Source organism: Oncorhynchus clarkii, chromosome 14, assembly GCF_045791955.1.
Source record: "Oncorhynchus clarkii lewisi isolate Uvic-CL-2024 chromosome 14, UVic_Ocla_1.0, whole genome shotgun sequence".
In the NCBI taxonomy this organism is placed as follows: Eukaryota; Metazoa; Chordata; class Actinopteri; order Salmoniformes; family Salmonidae; genus Oncorhynchus; species Oncorhynchus clarkii.
Window position 1 is genome coordinate 19,347,695 of NC_092160.1, and position 19,916 is coordinate 19,367,610.

Below are 19,916 nucleotides of genomic sequence, written 5' to 3' on the forward strand. Positions count from 1 at the left end.
TTACCATTGTGGCCACGGCTGCTAATTAATCTATCACGTTAATGTCGGTTTCAATTCCATCATGCATTTATACCTCAATGAACCTCACACATTATGGCAAGAATAAGGCCTTAGTGCGGTATTAGTTATTGTCTAAATCTAATCTTTTAAAATTGCAGTGTATGATGGCCCCTTAATGCAGGGAGTGCAGCACTTTTATCCATGCCATTTAACTGTTAGCTTGATTAACATCACATCACCGGGCGACCTTGAGCGCAGGAAATCCCACAGAGTAGGCAAAGCTCACCCAGTCCTATGATTAATAATACTGTACTAAGAAGTTTGCTGGCTGGCTGGCAGCATACATGTGCCTGGCTGCCTCCAATTCAGGGTAATTTTGCTGCACTAAAAATCTGACTGACTGACTGGCTGGCTGGCACATAACATACATGTGACTGGCTCAGCTGGCTGGCACATAACCTACACGTGATTGGCTGGCTGGCTGACTGGCACGTAACATACATATGACTGGCTTGGCTGGTTGGCTGGTTGGCACATAATAAACATGTGATTGGCTGGGTGGCTGGCTGGCTGGCATATAACATACATGTGACTGGCTGGCTTGTTGACTGGCATATAACATACATGTGACTGGCTGGCTGGCTAACTGGCACATACCATACATGTGACTGGCTGACTGGCATATACCATACATGTGACTGGCTGGTTGGCTAACTGGCACATACCATACATGTGACTGGCTGACTGGCATATACCATACATGTGACTGGCTGGTTGGCTAACTGGCACATACCATACATGTGACTGTCTGACTGGCATATACCATACATGTGACTGGCTTGCTGGCATATAACATACATGTTACTGGCTGGCTGACTGACTGGCACATAGCACACATGTGATTGGCTGGCTGGCTGGCTGACTGGCACATAACACACATGTGATTGACTGGCTGGCTGTCTGACTGGCACATAACACACATGTGATTGGCTGGCTGGCTGACTGGCACATAACACACATGTGATTGGCTGGCTGGCTGTCTGACTGGGACATAACACACATGTGATTGGCTGGCTGTCTGTCTGAGTTGTACATAACACACATGTTATTGGCTGGCTGACTAGCACATAACATACAAGTGACTGGCTTGCTGGTTGGCTAACTGGCACATAACATACATGTGACGGGCTAGCTGGTTGGCTAACTGGCACATAACATACATGTGACTGGCTGGATGGCTGACTGGTTCATACATGTGACTGGCTGGGTCGTTGACTGGCACATAACATACATGTGACTGGCTGGCTGGCTGACTGGCACATAACATACATGTGACTGGCTGGCTGGCACATAACATACATGTGACTGGCTGACTGGCACATAACATACATGTGGCTGGCTGGCTGGCTGACTGGCACATAACACACATGTGACTGGCTGGCTGGCTGACTGGCACATAACATACATGTGATTGGCTGGCTGGCTGGCTGGCACATAACATACATGTGACTGGCTGGCTGGCTGACTGGCACATAACATACATGTGACTGGCTGACTGGCACATAACATACATGTGACTGGCTGGCTGGCTGACTGGCACATAACATACATGTGACTGGCTGGCTCGTTGACTGGCACATAACATACATGTGACTGGCTGGCTCGTTGACTGGCACATAACTTACATGTGACTGGCTGACTGGCACATAACATACATGTGACTGGCTGGCTGGCTGACTGGCACATAACATATATGTGACTGGCTGGCTCGTTGACTGGCACATAACATACATGTGACTGGCTGGCTCGTTGTCTGGCACATAACATACATGTGACTGGCTGGCTCGTTGTCTGGCACAAAACATACATGTGACTGGCTGGCTGGCTGACTGGCACATAACATACATGTGACTGGCTGGCTGGCTGACTGGCACATAACATACATGTGATTGGCTGGCTGGCTGACTGGCACATAACATACATGTGACTGGCTGGCTGGCTGACTGGCACATAACATACATGTGACTGGCTGGCTGGCTGACTGGCACATAACATACACGTGACTGGCTGGCTGGCTGACTGGCACATAACATACATGTGACTGGCTGGCTGGCTGAGTGGCACATAACATACATGTGACTGGCTGGCTGGCTGGCTGAGTGGCACATAACATACATGTGACTGGCTGGCTGGCTGACTGGCACATAACATACATGTGACTGGCTGGCTGGCTGAGTGGCACATAACATACATGTGACTGGCTGGCTGGCTGAGTGGCACATAACATACATGTGACTGGCTGGCTGGCTGACTGGCACATAACATACATGTGACTGGCTGGCTGGCTGACTGGCACATAACATACATGTGCCTGGCTGGCTGGCTGACTGGCACATAACATACATGTGACTGGCTGGCTGGCTGACTGGCACATAACATACATGTGACTGGCTGGCTGGCTGAGTGGCACATAACATACATGTGACTGGCTGGCTGGCTGACTGGCACATAATATACATGTGACTGGCTGGTTGGCTGACTGGCACATAACATACATGTGACTGGCTGGCTGGCTGACTGGCACATAACATACATGTGACTGGCTGGCTGGCTGACTGGCACATAACATAAATGTAACTGGCTGGCTGGCTGACTGGCACATAACATACATGTGACTGGCTGGCTGGCTGAGTGGCACATAACATACATGTAACTGGCTGGCTGGCTGACTGGCACATAACATACATGTGACTGGCTGGCTGGCTGACTGGCACATAACATACATGTGACTGGCTGGCTGGCTGAGTGGCACATAACATACATGTGACTGGCTGGCTGGCTGACTGGCACATAACATACATGTGACTGGCTGGCTGGCTGACTGGCACATAACATACATGTGACTGGCTGGCTGGCTGAGTGGCACATAACATACATGTGACTGGCTGGCTGGCTGGTGCTTTACTTGTATTTTTTTGTTGGTTCTTTATTACTTCATTTTTATTTTACATTTTGGATAAGTGGTGCTGTCATACACTGGATTTACTTGTAACTATAATCATATACATTCAATACGTTGATTTTGACTTGATTGACATATTGCTGTGTTACTTCTAGACACTCTGAACAGGAAGGTTATGTTTAGTCATTAGTTGAACTTTGAGATACAGCACAGTGTTTTCCACTACAACATAAAGTCGTTCTGGCAAAAAAAACTAAAGCAAGCAGCATTGAATCAATGAAAACGTCTGACTGTTGCAAAAAGTGTAGTACCAAAATGTTGATGCTAAATGGATGGATACTGTAGATAGTGTCACAAAAGAAGCCCTGTTGAGTTGAAAGGGGTGATCGCAAGTGAATATTGTAGGCAGGGCCAGTGAAGAGTGGTAGAAGAGGTATGGATGCAGGTCTCTTACACAGGCAAGTAGCAATGGAGGCACTTTGATGTAAAGTGGTGTGTCCTGTGAATCATTTTGAATGAACTCCAGTATATTCTAACTTCTAGAAATAACTTACAAGATCGAGAGATAAGAGAGCATTGCAGTGCTGTTTTGCAGCTAGAAAATAAGGTGTGATGTGAGTCCAACCAAATGGATAGTTTTTGTTTGCTTCACTTCTACAGGACACACTGGATATGTTCAGCATTCAACCAATAAGAGATCACCGGTCAGAGAGAGTTTACATGGGAAGAGTTAATGCCTTTTGAAGTATTGAGAAGTCAACTACAGGTCTAGGCCTGAGGATAGATAAAGGAAACTGTTAGCTACTTACCTTTTTCACCTCGTACTTGATGGCCAGTTTGACCCTGCTCAGGAGAGAGCGAAGGCCCTGCCCCGACTCCTTCTCAGCAGTAACATCTCCATTCAAAATGGCTTCCACTTCCTCTGTGTCCCGACAGAGGTCCAGCACTCCCACTACAAAGTCCTTACACTGCATAGACAGCTTGCGATAGTCATTCTGGACAGAGAGAAAAACAGGTTAGAGTCAAGTCAGCTACTGGAGACAGGGAAAGGCAAACTCAATTACAAAGGTAACGTGACGCGAACAGAATATCAACTTAGTGATATTTTTCCAGCAAACATTATATTATAGAAGATATACAGTAATAGTGAGAGAAAAAATACTTATGCTTCTCTGAAAACACTTTTAGCATTTCTGAATAAGTAATGGGTCCAATAGTGGTGACCCAATGGGGTTATCTGTGTATCTGTGTCGACATTAGCTGAACTCAAGAAAGGGTTGTATATCCACATGACATACAATTGTATTATTAAGTAGGAAAATCTGAAATACATTTACATCTTAATACTGTGCAGGATTATACAATTAATAGTAAGGATTACAATAGCTCGGAAATGAATCTCCAAGAAATAAAACGTTCATAGAAATGTGGTGTTAATGCTACAATGTGAAATGTATTTTAACCTCTATTTTCACAGGATTACTGTCACTATAGGAGGAGGTAAGGTAATGGAATTGTTATCGGAATGCATCCGCAATTTTATTCTCGTGGAAGCAGTTAAATTGGTAATTTCAGCATTCCTTAAATAGGCCTACATAATACTAGTCTAGTCCTTTGCGAAAAGACATCTCAGTGTTTTGATAAAATGAACGTGCTTGCCAGGTGACAAGATTGACTGTACTCAGCACAGTATTATAAAAGTATTTAATATAATTTCTCCCTATTTATAGAAAGTATACAGTCGATATTGATGATACTGGCCTCAGTATTACTTAGTATCATATTTAAGCTGTTAATTGAACTTCTGGTCAACCATCCCTAGCTTAGATCACTCTACTTGTTGGAAACCAATCCAATATTAATGTAATAAATACTTTGTCTACAAGGGAGGAAGAGGCCATGCATGTTTCATTGGTATAATTAAAATATCAAGAAGCAGTTTTGCAAATTAGGGGACACAAATGATATGTTTACACAAATGATATGTTTACACAAATGATATGTTTACACAGATGATATGTTTACACAGATGATATGTTTACACAGATGATATGTTTACACAAATGATACATAAACAGTTATACATATTGACAATGCATTTGAAATGCATGCAGTCTCATGATGAAACAGTAGTCTGAAATTCTCTTGGTACAGCTGACTTTGTCCTTATAGCACACTGCCAAGCTGTAGCCTGTCCCTTTTACCTATGGCCATACTTCCATAGTGAATAATTCCAGAGTCACCACTTTTATTCACATTGTTGTTTAAACCTTGCTCTAAGGACACAATTAAAGGCGCATTAAGCTAAAGGCTTATCTTCTGCTTTTAAATGTGTTGTTTGTCCTTTATACTGAGAATATTTAGTCTGGATTTCATTTCCAAGGAACAACTAGACTTTGCTCAGCATGCGTCTGTCACTTTGTTCATGTCTAGTGCTTTATTCTTTCTAATTGTGATGGATTGTCATAAACCACCTGTTCAAAGATACTGTCAAATGCTGTGTTTGACAAGCCCAAACCCTACATTTTCAGTCACTCATAACTGAACATTGTGATCCAACTCTCAAGTGAAGTATTGCACCGTGTGAGCAATTTACTGCCTTTCATTCACTAGAACATGTTCCGATATACTTCTATCATCTCACTGCATCTCTCAGAGGGAGGCAAAAGGACAACAGAGAACAGATGGAAGAAAACAGGTATAAGGTCAAAACATAATAATTGAGAGCTATGTGATGTGTTCTCTACGGAAATAGCTTTTCAGTTTCTTCTGTGTTAAGTGTTGTATCAGACAAACCTGAAAATCCCAACAGGAGAAAGTTTTGATTTATGAGACAGGGTCAAACAAGCGTCCTCTTCTAAAATGTTCATTTAGAAACACATTCAGTGTAGCTTGTTGCATCATACCAAGCTTGAAATGGTTGTTAATGTGTCATATGTTTAACAGCATGAAGCACTCTAGTAAATGTGGGTAACTTAATAACAAGCTTTTGTGGCAATATAGTTCAGTGAACTCATTTTTACAATCAATTCAAATGAGACAAATAATTCAAAAATGTATTCTTAAAGGAGAGGGCAGGTTTGTTTTTTGAAACACCACTGGTTTCTCTCTTTCCCATTAACAGCTCTGGAATTCACATCTGTCACAATGTTTATCTGCAGGCTGTGGCTAAAATGCAACTGTAGTCCCAAGTGACGCAGCGGTCTAAGGCACTGCATCTCAGTGCAAGAGCTGTCACTACAGTCCCTGGTTTGAATCCAGGCTGTATCACAGCCAGCTGTGATTGGGAGTCCCATAGGGCGGTGCACAATTGGCCCAGCGTCGTCCAGGTTTGACTGGGGTAGGTCACCTATGTAAATTAGAATTTGTTCTTAACTGACTTGCCTGGTTAAATAAAAAATAAAAATAATGCACAATCTGACAGGCAGCCAGATATGCTAAAAGACAGATTACCCTTGAAGTAACAGCAAGTAATTAGCCAGTGTGCAGCTAGGCACTTTTTTAATCAATCTCAATGAATTTATGTAGTTAAACATATTTACCAGGGAGAAGCAATTGTGCTGCGTGGTCTCTTTTTTATGGCTCTTTTTATCCTGGTGGCGACATCAGCATAACACACATTCAGGTTGAATATTCATTACATTACACAACATCGGTTTTAAATAAAAACATGAGGCTGAAATTAATGGAGTTGTTAATTAAGCAGAATCAACACATCGCTATTGTACATGACTTTACCTGATTACAATCCTCAATTTAGTTAGTACTATTCCATGTCAGAATTCCAAAGCATTCAAAATGATCAAACATTACACCTTCAAGCTAAATAAAGGAAAACAAACATGGTTACGCCTTGAAACTAAATGCAGAAAAAACAACAGTCAGCAAGCAGTTAGCTTCTGAGTAGGAGAAGGTCAGCAAAATTCTGTGAAATTTCCCCAAATTCCTAGGATATCTGTAAAACCTAAGAATTCAGAAATAGATTTCTGAAAAACCTACGCATTTTGGAAAGTTTCAGAAAGTTTGCAACCCTGAGTGCAGTAGTGTCCTACCTTGAACTCCTTCTCGATGTTGGCCAACTTGGTCAGTTCGTTGCTGAGCTCCAACGCGGTGAGCACTGGGTCCTCGCTAGACAGTGACAGGTAAGCCGGGCTTGCCAGGCCCCGGTAGGCATTGATGCGTGAGCGTGAGTGGCTGAAAGCGTCTTTGCCCTGTTTCTCGGCACATTCTACACACTTGCAGAAGTAGTCGTGCGGCCGCTCGATGCGCGCGCCCTTCAGCAGCAGCATGTGCACCACCTCGTACTTCTGGCAGTGCGCAGACAGAATGATGGGGGTGATGTCGGGCGAGAAGCGCGTGCCATCCTCATCGTATGAGTAGAAGTCGTCGTCCTGCAGCTCGCACGGACTCCGTGTCAGTCGCTCGCTAGCCTGGAAGGATGGATGGGCCAAGATGGTTTCCACTATCCTGACGTAGCCTTTCGAGATAGCCAAGAGCAGGGCGTCACCGATGCGTGCCAGGTTATCCCTCCGCAGGAGCAGTTCCGTCACCTCCAGGTGCTCGTTGCCCACCGCCAGCTGCAATGCGTTCTGGCCCATGTAGTCCACGCAGTTGACATTGAGCGTGGTAGAGTCCTCCAGCATCTTGCGGACCACAGGGATGTTGCCGTACTCTGCCGAGTCCAGAAAGCGCTCTTCCTCGGCGGTCATGCTTGTGGTGCGGTCGTTGAACATGAAGGCCGGCCCGCGCATCTGTGGTCGACGACCCTTCTCCCTCGCCGCTATCATCCGCCGATGGGCGGGGAGCTCAATTTCCGCTGCCGCTTTCCTTGCAGAGATGAAGAAAACGACATTATGGTTACTTCCTCTGTGAAGAGCGCTGACTTTTGCAAACATACTTACCACCAAGTTGTATTAACTACCAGCTATAAAGAACATTACCCATCCAGGATAATAAAGATGACCTACTCTACCAGTCAAAACCAGTCAACTTTAAATGGACTCAACTTCAGTTGTAGACCTGTTTTACAAAGTCTACAAAACCACCCTTCACCATTCAAAGAGACCAGTGCTATAAGAGCAGAGATTGCAAGGCATGCTTGCATTTTGAATTATGTTTTGGCATAAGGGCGTATCTAGAGCATCATGTTTGGTGTCTGCACAGTTTGTTGTTCCTTGATCCATAGCTATGTCATCCCACCACCCCATGCCATCCCTACGTCCACAACAGAGTGGAGAGTGGCAGCAGTGTATTCATTAGAGCCCAGCACCAAGCCACCCCAGCAGTCTCAGTGAAAAGTGCAGTGACAGAGTTCCCCACAGACTGTGGAAGAAATCCTTCTGGCGTTAATAGCATTTTAATGAAACACAACAGATGCCTGGGTGATACAACTACAGGTTGCACTAACATATCAGGGGTTTCTGTGCCAGGTTTCAAACCAAGCAAGTGCTCCTGCCAGAGATGAGAGCCATAGTCATAAAGCACATGTTGGAATACTTGTTTCTGATAGTGGATTAATAATACCCAGGGTGTTTGGGAAGTATTTGACAACAATTGGTAATTGAGTAATAGTAGTTGGTCCATAAAATTGGAATGAACTTGACATTTATTATTTAACATTTATCAAATTAAATTAGTAGACAATTAATAGACAATTCCACTAATTCAATTCGGTTCCATTCCCTCTCCCTTTATATCCGACCAATTCAATTCAACTCAAGTCCAGTTTTGATTTAAAACATCAAACCCAATTTCAAGTCAATTACAGCTGCTATTACTACTTCTCTATAGATAAGAGCACTGTCATTCCACTGTCCTTGGTTGACAGATGAGTAGTGCTAGTCAGTTTGGCACACAAGGTAGGCTCCCTATCTCCCCCTCTCCATACCTCTTCTGAAGGAAGAGTACTGAAACTCTTTTCCACCATTTCCCCTTTAAACACAGAAAGGAAATGTCATACATTGTATAAACGATTTCATCTTCATCAGAATCCTCCTCAAGCAGGGCATTTTATATGAGTGTGGTCTCCACGAGACCTGTTACACTTTTATTTTATTTTCCTTGAAGAAGTGTGTCACCCGAAGGTAAAGTATGTCACCTTAAAGTTAGTATGTCACCTTAATTAAGGTAAAGTATGTCACCTTATGTCACGCCCTGACCATTGAGAGCCCTTGTTTCTCTATGGTGTAGTAGGTCAGGGTGTGACTAGGGGGTATTCTAGTTTATAATTTCTATGTTGTGTTCTAGTTTATATTTTCAATGTTGGTGTTGTGTATGATTCCCAATTAGAGGCAGCTGGTAATCATTGTCTCTAATTGGGGATCATATTTAAGTAGCTATTTTTCCCACCTGTGTTTGTGGGATATTGTTTTGTGTTTGTGCATGTGCACCACGTAGTCATGTTTAGTTTTTCGTTAATTGGTATATTTTTGTTTTGCTGAAGTTCCTCTTGGAAATAAATATGTGGAACTCAACATCCGCTGCGCCTTGGTCCCGTTCTTACGACAACCGTGACAGAATATCCCTCCAAACAAGGACCATGCAGCATGCAACGATGGGAAAAATAAGTTGGACCTGGAAAGAAATCATGGAAGGACAGTAGACCCTTCCTTGTCAGGAGTTGCAGAGGACGCAAGAAGGACGGCGATGACGCCGGGGACCGCGGCCACAGAAAGGCACATGGAGATGGCGGCTGAGCAGAGGGAAGAGCCAGAGACCATCTGGGAGGTGATAGAGAGGTGGTCGGTTGACCCAAAGAGAGTACCATAGCCCGCCTGGGAGTCGATGGAACAGTGTGAGGAGGGATACCGGAGAATGGAGTTGGCTAGGAATATGCGTCAACGCAGGCGTTTGGAGGAGCGTGTCATCCGTCCGGTGGAACCTGGGCCGGCTCCACGCATCTGGCATCCAGTGCGCCTCCCCAGTCCGGTATGTCCTGTGTCTCCTCCTCGCACTCTCCCTGAAGTGCGTGTCCACATATTTATTTTCAAGAGAAACTTCAGCAAAACAAAATTATACCAATAAACGAACAACTAAACGTGACTACGTGGTGCACATGTGGACTGTTGACCGTTGCAGGAGGTTCCGGACTGTGGACCATTGCAGGAGGTTCCGGACTGTGGCCCACCGCAGGAGGCTCTGGACTGTGAACCGTCGCCGGAGGCTCTGGACTGTGAACCGTTGCCGGAGGCTCTGGACTGTGAACCGTTGCCGGAGGCTCTGGACTGTGAACCGTCGCCGGAAGCTCTGGAATTGGGACCGTCGCCGGAAGTTTCCCGTGTATCAAGTATGGTCGACCACCCAAAGGATATTCAGCCAAATTGATACAACTGTGGGAAGCATTGGAGTCAACATGGGCCAGCATCTCTGTGGAACGCTTTCGACACCTAGTAGAGTCCATGCCCCGATGAATTGAGGCTTTTCTGAGGGTAAAGGGGGGGGGGGGGGGGCATGCTACTTTGCAGTATGCTACGTTTAGTCCCTTAACACCCATTGTTTTGCTGTGGGTAAGTAAATACGGTCAAACTGTGGGTTTGCTGACACGCAGGATCTATATCTTGTCCGGCTTGATAATTATCCATGAAAGGAAGTTCATTTGTAATTTGGGTGACTATCCGTTATAATCAAACCGGCATCAAATTAAGTTAGACAAAAAACAAATGAAGTGCCAGCATCCTGTACAATACATGGGCAAACAAAGTGTAAACAAGTGATGGGAATTCAGTTAACCTTGCATTGGTGACCTTTGTCAATAGCCTGAAAAAGCAATCAATGTAATGCCTCGCTTCCCATATCAAACCGCACACTCATTTGTTCATATTTGTTTGATGAGTAATGCCAGGCAAGGAAAAGTCATCAAAGGAGAAACATTTTTAGTTGAGTAAATTAAAGAGAAAAATGGACTCAGCTTATGAAATAGGCTACCAATGAGAATGTACTGTGAACAAAAATGTATTCCTTGGTTAACTATTCTATTTCAAAAATAAAATAAAAAGGGTTAATTAAATAACATCACATAGGGACGTCACTCGGAGCAACATTTCTCCTCCCATAATGGTCCTTGAGATTTGCCCTTCAGCAGGAAATTCATTTTACAGGCATGAACAGCTGAAGACCCTTAGGACTTGCTACCCCAATGACTTGCTGGCAGGCTTGAGGGGACACTGCATCCTCCATATATAGCCAAGTGCTTCAGACATCCAAGGGATAACCTAGAATTAACATGACTATTTCCCCTTTGCCTCGATAGAACAATGGCTGCCAGAAATTGATTGGGTTAATAGGCTAACTTATCATCCTAATTAGAGTAAGAATAGGGTTAGATTTCCACTCTGACATTAGATTTCTTCCACATTGGAGAATATTGGAGGATCATGCATTCAAATAATGCCCTGCGATAGACAAGCAGGGTATCCAGGGGTTGTACTTGGGCGACAGGTAGCCTAGCGGTTAGAGTGTTGGGTCAGTAACCAGAAGGTTGCTAGTTTGAATCCCAGAAGAATCTGTCACTTCTGCCCTTGAGCAAGGCACTTAACTCTAATTGCTCCGTGTCACCGTCAATAATATCTGATCACCTGGCTGTGACCACACTCTCCACGGGTGTCTCCTGGGATGTGGGATATGCAAAAAACACATTTCCAATTCACACCTCACACTTGTACAGATTACCCACATGTACATGCAGTGAAACAGGACAAATATAGGCACCCTTATTTGTCTTGTACATCAAGCTGCCTCACGCTACAGAAAAGGGAGATAGCCAGAATGGCCCACGGGGCAGAAGCCTAGGACAAGGCTGACTTACGCATTCAAATAGTATAATAAAGTTATTTACTCCAAAAGGGACATCTCTTAAATTTGAATACATTTCCAGAAAATACAACATTAAGGAGAATTGTGTTACCCGTATTACCCTTATGGCTAACTCTTATAAGCATTACCCTTATGGCTAATGCTTATAGACATTATCCTTATGGCTAATTCTTATAAACATTCCACGTATGGCTAACCCTTATAGACATTACCCTTATGGCTAATTCTTATAGACATTATCCTTATGGCTAATTCTTATAAACATTACCCTTATGGCTAATTCTTATAAACATTCCCCTTATGGCTAACTCTTATAGATATTACCCTTATGGCTAACTCTTATAGATATTCCCCTGATGGCTCATTCTTATAGACATTACCAAATCAATGTACTGTATTCATGTAGCACACCAGACTTTTGGTTAACAAAATAGAGGAGACTAATCTAGTAATAGACAGGACATAATAGTGTGGAATGCATTCCCAGTGCATCCATTTGAGGCAAAGGCTAAGTGGCTGCAAAAATTTACTTGAGGGTGTAAGTCCAAAAGTCCTATGCGAATAGGGTCCATATTGGGTCCTAATGGTGGTTATTGGTCGATTAGCAATAATGAAGGTGCAATAGTAGACATATGTTCACAACCCTTGACCCGAAATTTGGCAGGCATGCAAGGGGTAAGGCAGACAGTAGCTCAACCAAGAGGTATATGCCAGTTTGGTCTGATGGTAGTGCTATAATGCAAGCAAACGCATTCTCTTTTATCCTACTCCAAGCTGTAGTGTGGGTTTGGGGAAGTACTGACCAGCTCTATTCATCACAAGGTAGCGAGAAGCCAGTCAGATGCTATCTAAATGAAATCCATTTTCTCAACACAAAGGCTCCTGGCCTGCCTGGTTAGCTGCACAACATATAGTTTCCAAAATGAATTTCAAGCCCAAACTGGAAAAAATCATGCTTAAACAGCCCAATTCAGCCATTTTTTTCAATATCAAATCCTTTCTGGGTAATAATTAAGTACCTTACTGTAATAGTTCCATTAAAACTGAATCTGGACTGCAATGGGCCTTAAATAAAATGTCTAATTATCAATAGCCCCTGAGCACCAGTCAATACTGTTCACTCCTCATTTAGCTAGTTACTGAGAACTGCTCAATGTTTAATGTCCTCAGAAAGGAAAGAAGCTAGACACCGAACCTCTTATCCGATTCACTACTTCAAAACATGCCACCGTCTCCATAGAAAGTATCGATTGGACAACGTTACAATCAAATGTGCTGGAACCCACGCACCGTATCTTCTCAGATACGCATGCTAGATTAGAGAGGCCACACAAAACAACCATGAACTGACAGGTCCCCTTTTATCCTGGTTGAATCAATAGACTATCCCAATGTGGAATTGGAACCTCGATCTAATGATGGATGATACTTCTAAACTCTGTCCAACCAAAGCCTCTTCCTCCCAAACTCTCCGCCCACTCATCCCAGGGCAACACTTTCCCATTCAGCAGGTTAATAACAGGCTATATAAAACAACCACATCTGTGGGCTGTGACTGTGAGTAACCTAAGCTGTTAGAAACAGCGCTGTGGGGATAATATAAATACTTCTTCTCCTTCTGATAACCATTCTATACTATAGATGGGCCTGTACACACAAAGAGTCCCATAGTAGGTGTGCTGATCTACTGTAGGATCAGTGTTGCCATTTAGATCTTAATGAATAAGATGATATGGATGGACAGGGAGGACTTCATCCCAGATACAACACTGATACTCTGAGATGCGTTGTGAATACAGGCCTTGATCTTTATAAGCCATGCATAGTCCTCCTCAGCAATATTTATCCTTCTTGCCCTTCCCCGAGCTGACAAGGTAAAAATCTGTCGTTCTGCCCCTGAGCAAGGCAGTTAACCCACTGTTCCCCGGGCGCCGAAGATGTGGATGTCGATTAAGGGAGCCCCCCGCACCTCTCTGATTCAGAGGGGCTGGGTTAAATGCGGAAGACACATTTCAATTGAAGGCATTCTCCCCCTTTCCCTTTCTAACTCGCACTATGTCTCCTTTTCCCCCTTCACTGTCCTATCTGATTAATAAAACCACAAAAAATACAAAATTCCCACTTATATTAATAGAAACACCATTATGTACCATAGCTGAGCTTCACAAGCTACTCATCCACCACCATACATCATCCTTGTCACACCCTGACCATAGTTTGCTTTGTATGTTTCTATGTTTTGGTTGGTCAGGGTGTGAGCTGGGTGGGCATTCTATGTTACATGTCTAGTTTGTCTAGTTCTATGTTTGGCCTGATATGGTTCTCAATCAGAGGCAGGTGTTCGTCATTGTCTCTGATTGGGAACCATATTTAGGTAGCCTGTTTGGTGTTGGGTTTTGTGGGTGATTGTCCTTAGTGTCCTTATGTCCTTTTTCTGTCGTGTGTATGTGCACCAGTATTAGGCTGTTTTGGTTTTCGTTACGTTTATTGTTTTGTCGTTTTTGTATTGGATTTGTGTTGTTTCATTAAACATGGATCGCAATAGCCACGCCACATTTTGGTCTGACCCTCCTTCACACCTAGAATACCATGACAATCCTTTTCATCCACCACCACACATCATCCTCCTCTTCCACCACCATGCATCCTCCTCCTCATCCACCACCATACATCATCCTCATCCACCACCATACATCATCCTCATCCACCATCATACATCATCCTCCTCCTCCACCTTAACCCTAACTGTGGTTGCAGACATTTTTCATGACTTTCCCCCACACTCGGTTACAGGCTGCACTCCAGGTGAACAGTTGTTTACCATCAAATCAGAAGCAAACTGCCAGAGCGGTCAGTCACACAGTCAAAAGGTAAAAGTCAGGATTCTACCCATTCCGCTACTGATACTGCCAAGACAACAGGATGGCAGGCCATTTCAACTGATCAAGGACTGCAAGAGAAAGCAACATCCAACAACATGAAAATGTCATGGCTCCTGCTGGTACAGCAGCCCAAACAGAACAAGTGATCTAGTACATTTGAACCCGAGCCGTACACTGACAGGAAAGAGAAAGAGCATCATACACCATGTTACTTTTGTCAAGTTAGGGATTTGGCCACAGCCGGTGAAGACACTGACTGGGCAGAGCCGGACACACTGCCTTAGAAAGTGCATGGACACGAAAAAAGCAATTGAGTCACAGCTTCAGCCCCTGCTAATTATACAATACAAAAGCTTCAATTACTATGAAGTACTGTTGTCCAAGCCAGAATGGTCCATAGAGCAGGAGCCTGTCTCCTGATTCTGTAGCGTGAGGCAGCTTAATGTACAAGACATGTACACCCCCTGGACAGGACACAAGTCTACTGCAGGGCTTTATTATTGTACTGATTACTATTGTATGCCTGCCATACACTATTTCCATGCCACTCCAGAGGATGTTGGTACAGGTAAAACAGGTACAAGTGTCATAATAACAATTAACAGTGCAGAGGATATTGTGGTAATCTGCAATTGGACTTCGAGTGACATTCGGTCACATGATCAGGACTCAAGGAACTCATTTCGCTCACGTCTGTTAATTACATTCATTAGCAAATCACTGATGCTGTAGCTTGTCTGACATGCCTTCAAAAGAAAGAGTATGACAGGTCAGAATTTGGACAATTTTGAAAGGAAAGGGCAATGGAACAAACTACCAAAACAATTTGGTTTGACAATACAGTTGCTTTGCACCATAATTAGAACCCCAATCCAATGTGTAAAAACATTTGCAGTAGGACATGGTCTTCAGGTCTTGTTTTTGTCTTTCTTAAAGAACATACGATAAAGGTAGCTCTTGGAAGGGAAATAGGACGAATCAGAGGACGAATTTCACTGCCTGGAGGAATTCATGACCTTTACTTCCTGGGTGGTCGAGGTGGAACAATACTTTCTTATGCTCTGTCAGTGGGAATCTTTTGCTGAAAATACAGTGCCTCTCCAACTATTCTACACATGCAAGGCACTACTGAGTTGCCATAATGGGTGGACCACTAAAACGATCCCATGGACTGAAGAAATATAGATCTATTCTACTCATTCGAATTCTATGGAGTCTCCATAGCCTGAGTGCCAGTCTGTTTGTGCTATCATTCACATTCATTATCATACAAACATGTTTGCTTTGACAATGAGCAAGGGAGTTGGAAAGAGCACAAACAGATCTGGGACCAGTCTAGGGTCTCTACACCTAGGGAGAAAATTACATGTTGGCAAGGCATAAAATGGAATTGGTATTTTAAATGCAAGATATCCACTTTTCTCATATTCACAAACTCATCATACACCTAAGGAATATCTAAGTAAATATTAAAATGGCATCACACAAGACCTGAGCTATTACTTTACCCAACACAGCAGGGAAGTGGGACTGCCTACTGTTTGAAGGGTTCATTTATAAGTATTTCGACTGACTTTTCAAATGTTAAATATACATCTCAGCTTCGTCTGACAATGTTGTTCCATAGTTAGGATGATGTTAAACACTGCACCACTTACCATAAGCCCTGTGCTACATTTGATGTATTAGCCCAAAGCAAGTATCACCAGGATAAGATAGTATAAAGCAGAGCAATCACCCATATCAGCCCACTTTACGTCACCACGTGTGACACATGATAACGTGTTAATTAATGGGTACGATATGGAGAACCTCTGAAGACTCGAGTGGATTTATACACACAGCAGTGTGTATTAGATTGACATACTCCTGTCTAGATGATCATCTCTGATATATGGCCATAACAAAATAGAGTTGAGAGCTAGTGCCTGCAAATGAGAGATGCCTGCAAATGAGCGAAACATTGATATCAGCAATGTTGACAATAGATAGATGAGGCCTAAGAAATCATGCTGTCTCAGAGTCGTTGTACTTTCTCAAATGTGATCTGTGTGTGGGAATGGATTAAGTAAATGGATTTTCTTAAGTAAATGAGATTTGAAAACAGGAAAGGCACATAATACAACCTGAATCATGCGAGTTATGTAGTAGCCTGCATATGAACATGAGATTAATTAGAACATCTGCTGTTTCAGCATTTTTACATGCTGAGTGAGTCTCAACATGATACAAAAAGTAGGAGACATGTAGGCTACCTGTAGGTTTATGCATTATCCAACCAAAAAGAGTGAACAGTAGCATCATGGTCTCTTGTCTGCACTCTCTCTCTATGACCACGGACTGAATTATCCACAAGGTGGCGCAAGTATTGTCACAAACACTGCCAATGTCCAAAGATGCAGCTACATTTTATATGAATAAAATTCCAATTTTGGTATGGCCCAAAACAACATCATTGCACTAGGCTTCCAGTTGAAGGCTTCGTATTGGATGACTTTATATGACATATCAGTGCAACAGATATGAATAAACGTGATTTTCAAAAAATACATGAGAAAATAAGATTTTTATTCGGACCAAAGGCAGAAAGAAAACAGTCCCTTTAAGTGGCAGGTGTCTTAAAATAATGATTCATTCAATATCAACAGTTTTAAGGAAAGTTTTTAACCCACACAAATATTCAGTAGCATATCTAAATTCACCTGCCCACTTTATTTTGCCTCCAATGAGTTCTACAGCTTAAGTGGCGCCGATAATAGGTTTGTCTACTCACATATTATAAGCATAATATCCAGACGAATCCCGGATTGTTTGGACGGATTTTAGGTAATGTACATCCATACAGCCGTTTTCCTCTTTCCAACACTGTTCATCCTCCTCTTCGGAGAACGATACACTCTCGTGATACTTTCTGCCCTTCGTTGACATATGGCCAGTAGTCACTCTTTCTGCACACTCTTTCTGCTGTCTCCTTTTTTTGCGGCAAAGCTTCGAAGTCAGCACGTCCGTTTGGGTTTAGGAATGGAGCCGGACGCACGCTTGCGTTCTCCGCAGGTAGCCTGCCGTTGGCTATTTCCCCGGGCCGGTGTACAACAGTGGGCTAGTTTGCATAAGTGAATTGAAAGGGATGTTGTAGTGGCCCGCCCATTCCCGTCAAAATGAAAGCTCATCAAGAACTGTCTTCATAATTACCACTGCCACCACCACCACTAGACTACATAAGAGAGGAAGTGCTTGCCGTGAGGAAATCACCCAAACCTTGGAACTGAAAGATGTTTGCTTGCTTTCCATTATTGCTTTATTTGGATTATAAATCACAGAGACAGCTGAATGAATACTAGTGCAGCACTCTTACAGCAATCTTATCTGCTTGAATAACATCTAGAGTGGTTTGAATTGCTTATGAAAGTATGAATGCATTTACACCTACTATGCTATTGCTAGCTACATACTGTATAATGGCCAATATGTGCTACAACACATCAAAATGTCCATGCAGTTGTGAATACAGAATTCCCAAAAATGAGATGACACCATATATCCCCCAAGGTACCTTTACACGAATTAACCATTTGGCATACTGTACATGAAATAAGCACAAAGTAAACACTAGATGTAAGACCCAATTACTGGCCACTTTTGTATCTCTCTCTCTCAACCAGCCCCAACCCGTACTCACATTGATCTCAAGTGTGTGTGTACGTGTGTGTCTATGTGTGCTTGTGCGTATATAGGAGAGGTTTTTATGTGAATATCAGACCATACCTTTACACCAAGGGTATACATTGACTGTACAAAACATTAGAAACACACAGAAACTGTTGAGCGTGAAAAACCCAGCAGCGTTGCAGTTCCTGACTCAAACCGGTGTGCCTGGCACCTACTACCATACCCTGTTCAAAGGCACTTAACACTTTTGTCTTGCCCATTCACCCTCTGAACGATACACATCCACAATCCATGTTTCAAGGCCTAAAAATCCTTCTTTAACTAGTCTCCTCCCTTTCATCTACACCGATTGAAGTGGATTTAACAAGTGACATCAATACGGGATCATAGCTTTCACCTGGATTCACCTGGTCAGTCTATGTCATGGAAAGAGCAGGTGATTCTAATGTTATGTACACCCAGTGTATATTAAACAATTAAGGGTGAAAGAAAAGTTTTTATATGGCACTGTAAAACTGAACATGACAGGGATGTGTGAAATTATTGAGTTAAATGACAGTGCCAGTCTGGTCAGATCTGGGGACAGCCCTAATAAATGTCAGATTGGCAATTTCAGCACCATGGACAGAGAATGCCACATTGGACCATTTAAGAACCCTGGACAGCTCCGCTCACCACATCGGTCAATTCAGAACCCTGGACAGCTTTGTTCACCACATTTTGTCATTTCAGAACATTCTGCCCACCACAGCAGCATGCTCACCAAGGACAGCACTGCAGCATTGCTCACTCAGCACACCTGTACACCTGAGCAGAATTTTCTGCCCATTCAGACCATATGGTATAAATCGACCATAGCTATTTATTTTACTCCAATTGTACCCCAAGGGGCAACAAGTGTCTGTCTTGGGAAACATCAACTTTTCCAGTTTTGCAGCATAGTGCAGATGGTAACCACTGCTAAAAGATGTCGGGGATTCAAATCAATGTACTGGGTTTGAATTAATATGCAACCGCATGCCCCATTGATATACCAATGCCAGGTAATCAGTTGGAGAGCTCCAACTCCCAGATCAACCTCTATGTTGTGTCTTCTGATGAGGACAAAGAACTCAACGGGGCACCGGAGGAATCCAGGGAGTTGCATGGCAGGAATAGGAAGATTGACATCCTGTCCTCCATAGCAGAGAGGATTTTTAAATGTTGTATTTATTTATATCACCTTTATTTAACTAGGTAGGCCAGTTGAGAACAAGTTCTCATTTACAACTGTGACCTGGCCAAGATAAAGCAAAGCAGTGCAACAAAAACAACAACACAGAGTTACACAATGATTTAGGGTATTCCTGGCATCTCGTACATCAGCACAAGCAGAGGACTCACTATGGCCACACATTTGGCACAATGCCAAGTTGGCATTCTCATTCAAATCTTTCAACCCATGCTGCCAACTGGATTGAAGTTTGTGGACAATATGAATGGATGTACAGTATCAGATGGTGCTTTGGTACCGGAAGACTGGAGACTAGCTATAGGTTCAGACAGATGATGATGATGTTGTACGGCATCACTTAGCTCACTGCAGTTTGTGG

The 19,916-nt window shown here is 43.2% G+C and overlaps 1 protein-coding gene across 1 annotated transcript in view; it reads right to left on the bottom strand.

Moving 5' to 3' along the window:
• The window catches only part of LOC139366020 (short transient receptor potential channel 3-like), a 54,615-nt gene extending 37,098 nt beyond the window's left edge, over positions 1-17,517 (bottom strand). Inside the window, exons 1-3 of the mRNA XM_071103099.1 lie at positions 17,429-17,517; positions 7,015-7,789; positions 3,772-3,957 (exon numbers count right to left, since the gene is read on the bottom strand). Of these exons, the coding sequence (XP_070959200.1) occupies positions 3,772-3,957; positions 7,015-7,789; positions 17,429-17,496 (1,029 nt within the window). The 5' untranslated portion in view covers positions 17,497-17,517. The remainder of the gene's footprint in view (positions 1-3,771; positions 3,958-7,014; positions 7,790-17,428) is intronic.
• Positions 17,518-19,916: the final 2,399 nt, after the last annotated feature.